Raw genomic sequence first — 10169 nt, 5'->3', positions numbered from 1 at the left:
GAGATGCTCAGTTTGACTATAAGTTCGCTAAAATCGGAGTTCGAGTGCTATCGGAATTAATTTTTTGAAGTTTCCAACTAGCTTTTGCCTCGAGATTCGTGCCCGATCAAGCTAATTTTTGTGACGTCGTATCAATAATCATCAAGTTGTACTCTAATAACAATAATAATAATAAAATCTTATGTTAGGAATATGAATAGGATGGGTCTTAAAATTATTAAATTTGCTTTGGAATTAGTGCTATATATTAAAATTTATATTTTACTTAACTAAGGCAAATTTACTTAGTAGAGGTAATTTAAGATTAGTGCTAATCAAAAGGGAAAATAAGATATTTGTCATCAAATAGCCTACTTCTTCAACTATTACCTCAAATCAAAAGGGAAAATTTACTTAGTAGAGGTAATTTTTGGCATTTCACCGGAAATATTTCCGGTGTATTTTCTTCGACGGAATAAAATCTCCGACGCGCGAATTACCTTCGGACAACTTTTCGCCAAAAATTCACTAGAAACCGAATTTTACATGCAGAATTTCATGTTTACCGACAGATTTTGTCCAACCAATTTTCATGTAGTGTTTCCACATTAAAAATTTTATGGTCTTCTATAACATTTTATCTGTGCGCTGGTTTTTTGTCCAACACTAAGGCTTCATTTGGGACGGTTTTTTTATTGCTTTCTAAAATGGAGTTTTAGTACAAAATTAAAAAAATTTGTACTAAAACTCCGTTTTAAAAAGCAATAAAAAAGCCGTCCCAAACGAAGCCTAAGATACAAAATATAACTACCAACACAGATCTTTTAGCACATAATTAATAAGATTTTATCTCTCTCTTAATTAGTCTTGACAAATACGTTAATTGCTTTGTTTTCTTAATGACTATATGCAGTTCTTCGCTTCGAATGGCTTCCCCATTCCATCCCTTAAAAATCCCTCAGACCACTACCTAAAAACTATCAACAAGGATTTTGACCGGGTGTGTTAGCATTTCTTTGTTTACCATTTTCGTTAATTAACTCTTAGTGTAATCCTTAATTACTAATTAATCCATCATTAACTTTAACCTTCGTTAATTACCTGTTGAATAGGACATTGAAGAAGGACCTGAAGCTGAGCTCACTACCACAGAAGAAGCCATTGAGATCCTCGTCCAGTCGTATAGCTCATCCATGGTTTCAAAACAAGCAATAACACAGATTGCTAAGATTCGTGAAATGGTATAAACCAAACTATACAGTTTCCTTTTAAGTAAGGGGCTGTTTGGTAGCAACCATGATTTGATTTAAGTAAGATTTAGTAAATATGCTAAATCTGGATTTCGGAAGTCCTGAGGGGTTTAAATCCTGAAAATTGTTTGGTAACATTCATGATAAATCCTATTAAATCATGTGTGACTGTTTGTCTATAAAACGGATTTAACAAGTGTAATCTTTCTCTAAAGCCAATAGATTTCGTAAATCTGGCAAAAAACAGGATTTCGGAAATCCAGGATTTAACACGAAAAGGCAGAATTTTCCGTCTATGGCGGATTTCATTTTCCTTGAGTTTTGGTTTTGCATTTTAGGCCGTTTGGCTGGATTTCGCTAAAATCCGCTTCAAATCTGACCTAAATCCTGCTACCAAACAGCCCCTAAGATTAGAAAACAATATATAATTCATATATTAATTATAGTTTCCATGAGCTAAAAATACATTTGTTTTTTCTTGCTGTAAGGGAGGAAAAGCTGTGAGAAAGAGGAGGCAGGCTAGCTTCCTGAAGCAGTGCTCAGTCCTTACAAGAAGATCATTTGTTAATATGTACAGAGATTTGGGTTATTATTGGCTGCGATTTGCTATCTATGTTGCTCTTTGTTTGTGTGTTGGCACAATTTATTATCACGTGGGCCATAGTTTCGGTTCTATTCAGGTTGAGTGATTAATATTTTTTTTCCCAAATTTGATATTAAATTATGCTAATTATGTTAATTTGATTATGAAAGGTTAATAATCTTAAATGATTATAGCTAGAAAGCTAATTTGATGAGTTTTTCACCATTATTTTCAGGCTAGAGGCTCTATGCTTATGTTTATAGCTGCATTCCTTACATTCATGGCAATTGGTGGCTTCCCATCCTTTGTAGAGGACATGAAGGTTAGAGAATCTACTAAAAAATTAACAAGATTAAGGCTCCATTTTGGACGGCTTTCTTATTGCTTCTTAAAGCAGCTTTTTAGTATAAAAATTTTAATTTTTTATACTAAAATGCTGCTTTAAGTAGCAATAAGAAAGCCATCCCAAATGGAGCATAAGTTGCTTCATACCAAGTAATCCTATTTTTTTGAGTGATAAGTATAAGAGTCTATTTCTAATGCAAGATATGATATTAGTAGATCTCAAATAAAATGCATTTTTGCAGATCTTCAAAAGAGAGAGATTAAATGGACATTACGGTGTTACTTCCTTCACAATAGCCAACACAGTCTCTGCAACTCCTTACCTAGCTTTAATCTCAGTCATCCCAGGAGCCATAGCCTACTACTTAGTAGGACTACAACATAGATTTGATCATTTTATCTATTTGTGCTTGTGTTATTTTCATGCATGATGCTTGTCGAAGGTCTGATGATGATAGTTGCTAGCATTGTTCCTGATTTTTTGATGGGTATCATCACCGGTGCTGGGATTCAAGGGGTGATGATCCTTAATGGAGGTTTTTTTAGATTACCAAATGATTTGCCGAAACCGCTGTGGCGTTATCCAATGTATTATATTGCTTTTCACAAATACGCAAATCAAGGATTCTATAAAAACGAGTTTATAGGTTTAACATTTCCTAAAAATCAGGCAGGGGGGCCTTCTACAATCAATGGAGAGGAAATATTAAGGGACACATGGCAAGTGGAAGTAGGATACTCAAAGTGGGTTGATTTGGGAATTTTGCTTGGGATGGTGCTCTTGTATAGATTTCTCTTCTTGGTGATTTTGGAGATGCGGGAGAAGGCAAGTCCTATGCTAAAGAGGTTGATGGTTAGGGCTCCAAGAGAGTCTACATCAATAAATGACAATTGCTCTTAATTAAGTTTCCAAAATCCCCAAGCTATTTTGATAAACCTTTTAAAATGCTTATATTCAAAGAATATTGTAATGGCTACCATTGCTATTATTTTTCAAGAAAATAGAGACTTGTGATCATTGTATTATTATGATTATAAGTGTTTTATTAATTAATATCTTATTAACAATTAGATATGGGCATGATAGTGATGAATCATCAGATATGATCGCCCCGATTAGATAATCTGCCACATTTAGGTAAATCTTTATTTTATCACTTAAGTATATAGTTTGAGTCAATATAAGCTTCATTCGGGACGGCTTTCTTACTACTTTTTGACTGTGTTCTAGTACATTTTTTTTAGTTTAAAAATATTTAATATTAAAAAATTATTTTAGAAAGCAATAAAAAAACGGTCCCAAATGAAGCCATAATCAATTAAAGTACATTTGGTAGAAGGTCAGTTGTAAGAAAAAAAAATTGTCTGATCAAACATTTTTTTTACTATGAAAGGATATAATCTCATTGTTCTAAATCTTAGATTAATATTTTTTATTTTATAATATGGTGCCAAATTTGAATAAAAATCTTCACTCAATGTCCTAAGCATTTTTTGAACCACCAAACAACTTCAAATCAATTTCTTAGAACATTCATATATTTTATGTAAGGTCAAACCTCTATTCTTTTGTTCTTCTAAGAAGTTTGATCCATTTTATGAGTGAATCTTCTTCTAAATTTTATTTAGTATGTATAAACCATCTAGATTTTTACAGAACAATCTAGCCAACTTTACAAGAATATGAAAAAAAAATGAAATTGTACCATTATATTACTATAAATATTTATATTTATTGATATATTATAAATATGAAAGGTAATAATCTCATTATTCTAAATCTTAGATTAATATTTTATTTGTGTTATTTATAGAGAAGAAATAGCATATGAATCATGTAAATAATGTGAGATATTTGTGAAATCGTATTTTGAAACAGAAAACAAACAGTAATGAAACTAGTGAGAAGCAGTAATGAAACAAGCAGTGATGCACTAATCGCTGGATTAATTATTATGTGCAGACACCGAACGCCATCCGGAAACCAACCAGAATGCATCGCAACATCCCTGTGCTCGGTACCGCGGTGCAGTACTGCTCAGTACTGCGGTGCGGTACTGCTCGGTACCACGGTGCAGTACTGCTCGGCACCAGTTGGTACCACGGCTCGGTACCTCTGACGTGGAGCATTCTGGTTGGTCTCCAGACCGCATTCTGTGTCCGGTCTCCACACATAATAATTACTCCAATCGCAGGGAGCAAATAGGGAAATAACAGTAACTCATGATGCAAAACAAGCTGCAATATTCTCCCAAAGCATCAGTGCTACCATCTACATTAGACGCCAATCACGCTAATGCTTAAGAAAGATCTAATATCTACCATCAATAGTGCACCTAATCTCATCCTTAACAACAGCATTTGGATCAAGATGCATAGAATTTTCAAGTAAAATTTAGGATGTAAATTCACAAAAGAAGATGGAAACTGTGAAAAATACCAGATATTGTGGCAGATTAGTGAAAGAAAGTCAAATTAAATATAGTGATGGTTAGACTGCACAAATAAATTTTATCAAATTTCAATTCATGAACACCCTATGAACTCTATGATTTTATATGATTGTGCCTTTCTAGCAATTAATTCTTACCAGTTTATATAGGAAATCCTACAAGATTCATATGTAATATTACCTTACAACCTGTGAATTCTATACATCTCTTGTTCTCATTAGAAACAAACTTCTATTTGTTATAAATAAAAATCAACTTTCCTTAAAAAATTTTCATGCAAATCATGTCAAAGACAAAAATGATACGAAGCATGATAACTAGCGCTAAAAATTTCACACGCTAAAAGAAGAAAAATTTGTAGCAGATTTTATCAAATTTCAATCATGCAAGCCAAACCATTCTCAAGTATGCAAATGAAAGAAATTAAATAAAGATGAAAGTCAATAAATAGAAGATCAAAGCCTGGGGTCAGCACTTGCACTGCACTCAAAATACATATAAGTTTGAGAGAAAATCTGAAATTTTATTTGGCAATAGGTTGATGTTTGCATGCATGAAGGCCCATGTCATTATAAACCAAATGAGAGTTGGCAGCTCCTAAAATCCGGAAATCAGCTAAGTCCACAAATCAACAATCTAGATTCTGCTACAGTCTGTAGCAGAATATCGACTTTCAAATCAAGGTTTCGTTTAGGATGGCTTTTTTACTGCTTCTTGAAGCAGCTTTATACTACAAAAATTTTAATTTTTATACTAAAAAGCTGCTTCAAGAAGTAATAAAAAAACAGTCCCAAACGAAGCCCAAACCAGAGCAAAAACAGCAGGTCCCGTGTCTTCCAACAGTATTACGAATCACAAGATAGGCATAGGGAAATAGCCCCAAGTCTACAGCAAAGGAGCGATTCCATTTACAGTCCAAGGTGCACCTCATCAGCAGATAATCTCATATCCCTTGCTATAGCGTTGCAATCACAGGGAGAAAATAGAAAAACAGCAGAAACTCACAATGTAAGCACAAGCTCTAGCAGCAAAACAGCACCAACAATTACAGGTACTTCCCAATACTATGCAAAGGAAAAACCTCATTTAGCGGCACTGTCTAAAGTAGGAGAAATTATTCCGTGCGGAGAATGAACCGTCAAGATGTGAGTGTACACAGTGTGTACACCGAGTAAAATTTTGCATTTAGTTTGATGTTTTTTTTTATAAACAGTGTGAACAAATATTGTGTACACTCACATCTAGACGGTTCTTTACTGTCCAGACTCCGCACGGAATAATTTCTCCTAAAGTAGACATGCATAGCCTGAAGCAGTGGAAGAATAGCAATAGCAAAATAATGTTCGGAGAAAAACTGAGACCCCTTAAGCAAAAATTATAGGATTAACCAACACAGGATTCTAACCACATCAACAAGACTATTAGAAAACACCATTCGTTCTCTATAAGGATCATCATCATAGGCATGTTCGTAACAATATAAAAAAAAAAGACTGATATGAAGACAATTCAAACAAAATCAATGCACATTATTTGTTTTTCTGATGACCCTAGACATTCAAATTGCATACAGCAGAGGAAACCAAGTAAGAAAAGTTACTCATATTCATGATTTAAATCATCACATGATATATTCATTCCAATGACGTGAAAGGAAATGTGAATTTCAATGTTAACTATTTATAAATAATAAGCACAATCAACTAACCAAGCCCATTAAAAGAAATTTTATCAATTGAATGTTTTTTTTTTTTGGAAACGGGAGTATTTACCTGCTGCCACCTCAGCTTGTGAGGCGCTTAGCGGCGTAACTAATCCCTCAGCTGACCTGGAAGAGGCACCCACTCCTACATAACCTCATGGCCCGCATTTATTGGGACCTCACTTAAGAGGGCGGCAGCGCCCGAGGGGAATCGAACACGGGTTGGGGGATTCCCAACCGTACTCGACCACCAACCAAGCCAAGCATCAGTGGGTTATCAACTGAATGTTAAGTCCTATAACTATCGTTAAAAATAAACATTAAAGTTGAAAATGATGCAAGTTTTGTACCATACATTATACATGCCCAAAAAGGGAATTTAAAAAGAAACACTGCACACCTTAAGTTTTGTGTTACTATCACAAAAACAAACAAAAGAGAGATGTAACACTTTTTATAGCATAAGCAACATTTAGGAAAACATATAACATACAAAAAAAAAAGTAAATACCAAAAACAAATAGAATCAACTTAAAAGAACAACTTGAAATCAGCAGAGGAGAAATTTCTCATTAGACAGTTCTTTCATAGCTTTCAAATATTTAAGTGCATCAACAGAAGGCAAGGCCAAAAACTGATGGCAAGAGGAAACGGCACGAAGAGCAACTAAAAATTTATCAGCTATATCAACTGAGTAACACATATAAGATTGTATGAAAGCAAAATTCATAAAGATAAATATGTTTCATTTTATTTAACATTATATGCTTACTATAAATTGCTCATGTGCCGCATATTCTGTAAAATCATTTTTTTAATCTCTTAACGGTTTATATGCTTTAAAGGCTCTTATTAATATTTCCCATCTATTTGAATACCCAACTGGGCAATCATTCACTTAAGGTCTGTTTGGATACCTTCACTGCTTTACTTTTAAGATCAATGCCACAATTCTATTTGAACATTTCTTTCTTGCTATTTTTTCAAATTTCTATAGTAAAACCTTAAAACCAAATCTAATAATATGTAGTAACTATAAAAAAGTTGCTTTTTGACTTTTTTTCCAAAAAGAAATATATATAATAAGCACAATAACTTCAAAAAAGAATTATTTTCTCTTCAACAGCTTTACAACTACATTTATAAAAAGTCACAGTAATCCTAAATGAACTCTTTTACCTATTAAGTGATATATCTTCGCTTAGAAATCTAAACTTAAGAAACCTAAAATCTATTTAAATAAAATACTAGAAGTGCAAAACTAACCTGAGAATTATTGATAATGAAAGATGAGCTATAAATTAAGTAATATGTACAGTTTTCTTATGATTCTCATTGCCATGCTCCAAACATAACAAAAATGCATAGAGAAAGCCATCGTTGCTTCTCTTTTTGCCAGCATAAGTAATATTCAGTATCTCTGTTAATTTTAGAAAAGTGCAAACGAACCTCAAGTCTCTGGGATACTCCACTCAATCAACTCAACTCTTATCTCTCTAGCATTTAAAAGCTCAGGTTCTAACCATGTTTACCTCTGCAGAAAGATCTTCTATGTAGTGCAGCCAAAAATTTCAGAAAAGCAAACGTAAACCACTTTATAGATCACTATAACCAGTATTTATAACGCCTTTATAAGAGTATAAAACCATTTGATTTACCAGTTAAGCATGAGGATGTCATATCAAAATCCAAAATCAATTCAAATCTGAGAGAATTATTCCATCCTAAAAATTGCTCTTTTAAAAAATAGTTCTTTAAGTAACCAAAAATATACTTAAAAAAAAAAAAAAAGCTGACAGGGAGGGCATAATGAACAAATCTCCTCGTCAAACAGTGCTTGTTTACACTCAATTCATGAAAAATCCAAGTCCGGTGGAGCGTTGAAGGGGGGGAAATTACCTGTTACCCTTGCATATCCACTGAATTCTTCGACTTCTTCGAGAACGCCCCTGCAATGGTCTCCATAATTCCCCGCTGCGCTTCCATGATCATCTCCATCCTTTTCGCCTCCATCTCCATCCACTCCCGCTCCATCTCCCTCATAACATCCATCCTCTTCCTTTCCATCCTCACATAACCCTCCCCAAACCTCTTCAACTCCGCCGCTATCTCCCCCACATCACCGCCATAGTCCTCCTCGTTCTCCTCATCATCATCTTCCTCCTCCTCATCCTCCTCCTGCTCCTCGGTTAGTCTCTTCCTCTTCCCTAAATTTCTCGAAACTCTAGAATCCTTCCACGGCACCGCCTCACGCAGGATTCCATTAATGCTCCGCGTGTTGCTCCCGCGCGGCTCTCCGGAATCCTCATCCTCTTCAGAGAAGGCCGGCAGTGCGGAGATCGGTAACGGCCCGCGCTCCATACGGTCGATCCGGTCAAAGAAAGGCCAAGAGGATCTTATGGGGCGGAGACGCTCGGAGCGATAGCGCTTGCGGAGCTTCTCGATCTTGTGGCGGCACTGCGTGCCGTTTTTGGAGGGGATAGTAAAGCCACATCGAGTGGCGACATCAGCGGCGACCTCTTCCCATTGTTGGGCCTTGAGCTGGCCGCGTTTCAGGGAGTACCATCTCTCCTCGTAGGCATCGATCAAGTGACCCGTCTCTTGGTCCGTCCATGGCGAGCCTGGGTTGAATTTACGGGGAACCGCGGTGGCGACTCCTGCCGCCAGAGTTGATGATCCGCCGGCCGTCATGACTTTGGGACTAGGGTTTGTAGCGGAGCAAGAGGGGAGGGCATTGGTAAGAGGCGGTGGGTGCGGCGGTGGCGGTGGTGGGTGATTTTGACCGGATAGGTGGATAGGGAGTTTTTTTTTTAATATTTTAATTTTATTTTATTTCGCGCGCCTGCAATATTGTAAATAGAATTTTGAGAATAAATAATAATGGAAAAACTCATAGGAGAAATTTGGCGAGAGCTTCGCGAGAAGCAGTATATAACTATATTGGATCCAAATGGCATTTTCGTGAATAACAACACAATGATGAAATGATGAAGTAATCATATATATCTTAAAATAAAATATTATTTATTGCGTCCTAAAATACCCACAGCGATATAGAAATATAAAATTGACCATCTTAATTTTGTAAAAAAAGCCAACACACAATCATTGAGAAAGTAATAGACAAATGAAATTGCAATTATTATCTTAAAAGCAAAATAGATAGAAAGTTGTCACAATCAAATCCTAAGTCACATATAGTGGCATGTAAGTTAGACGAGGTATAATTCGACACGTGAACAACTTCAAACCAGACACCAATCAAAGAAACACGAAAAAATAAAATGCAGTAGAAAGTGAATGACACCAAGATTTAACGTAGAATAATTCGAGATCGGGAAAAAAAAAACCACGGAGTCACACCTCACCAAGAAATCTACCATAAAAATTGGGAGAAATAAGTACACACCTCTCTTCTCTCTCGCTCTCTCCTTCTCTTCTCACTTACATTGTTCTCACATAAGATACAAAAGAGAAAAGCCTCTATATACTACCAAGGGACTACACCCTTGAGAAAAATGAGGAAGAAAACTATCTAGCCCGCCTCAAAGCGCTGCGGCACTTGTTTGAAGCTTTACGATGCTCTAACCTCTGTCATTTGATCCGTCTGATAATACTGTGGCGCTACACTCTCTATTAATTATAAAGAAAATTGTTCGGCGACCAATGGAGCATTGAGTCCCTCATGTACACAACAACATCGGTTCCCTCGGATATACAATGCTGGGGCGCTCAGATTCACAGCGTCGAAACCCAAGCAAAATGAGGACCCCTCGCACCGCCAGCAACCTCGACAAACTAACTGACACAATCTAATTTCACAGAATAACCCGAAACAATGTAATCAATGCCTATTT

The 10169-nt window shown here is 35.8% G+C and overlaps 2 protein-coding genes across 2 annotated transcripts in view; one reads left to right on the top strand and one right to left on the bottom strand.

Annotated features, from left to right (window-relative positions):
- Nucleotides 1–4454, top strand: part of LOC110105852 (ABC transporter G family member 11-like) — a 6785-nt gene extending 2331 nt beyond the window's left edge. Inside the window, 8 exon segments of the mRNA XM_028697848.1 lie at nucleotides 893–979; nucleotides 1092–1220; nucleotides 1718–1909; nucleotides 2048–2134; nucleotides 2400–2559; nucleotides 2562–3010; nucleotides 4121–4267; nucleotides 4353–4454. Of these exon segments, the coding sequence (XP_028553681.1) occupies nucleotides 893–979; nucleotides 1092–1220; nucleotides 1718–1909; nucleotides 2048–2134; nucleotides 2400–2559; nucleotides 2562–3010; nucleotides 4121–4267; nucleotides 4353–4454 (1353 nt within the window).
- A 3564-nt stretch (nucleotides 4455–8018) lies between these two features.
- On the bottom strand, nucleotides 8019–9138 carry LOC110105850 (trihelix transcription factor ASIL1). The gene has a single exon (XM_028697843.1). The coding sequence runs from the start codon at nucleotides 9001–9003 to the stop codon at nucleotides 8215–8217; it is 789 nt and encodes a 262-aa protein (XP_028553676.1). The 5' UTR covers nucleotides 9004–9138; the 3' UTR covers nucleotides 8019–8214.
- Between the last annotated feature and the right edge of the window lie 1031 nt (nucleotides 9139–10169).

This window comes from Dendrobium catenatum, unplaced genomic scaffold (genome assembly GCF_001605985.2).
Source record: "Dendrobium catenatum unplaced genomic scaffold, ASM160598v2 fragScaff_scaffold_1016, whole genome shotgun sequence".
Classification (NCBI taxonomy): Eukaryota; Viridiplantae; Streptophyta; class Magnoliopsida; order Asparagales; family Orchidaceae; genus Dendrobium; species Dendrobium catenatum.
The sequence above is the reverse complement of the archived record's forward strand: the minus strand, read 5'-3'. Positions and strand labels throughout refer to the sequence as shown.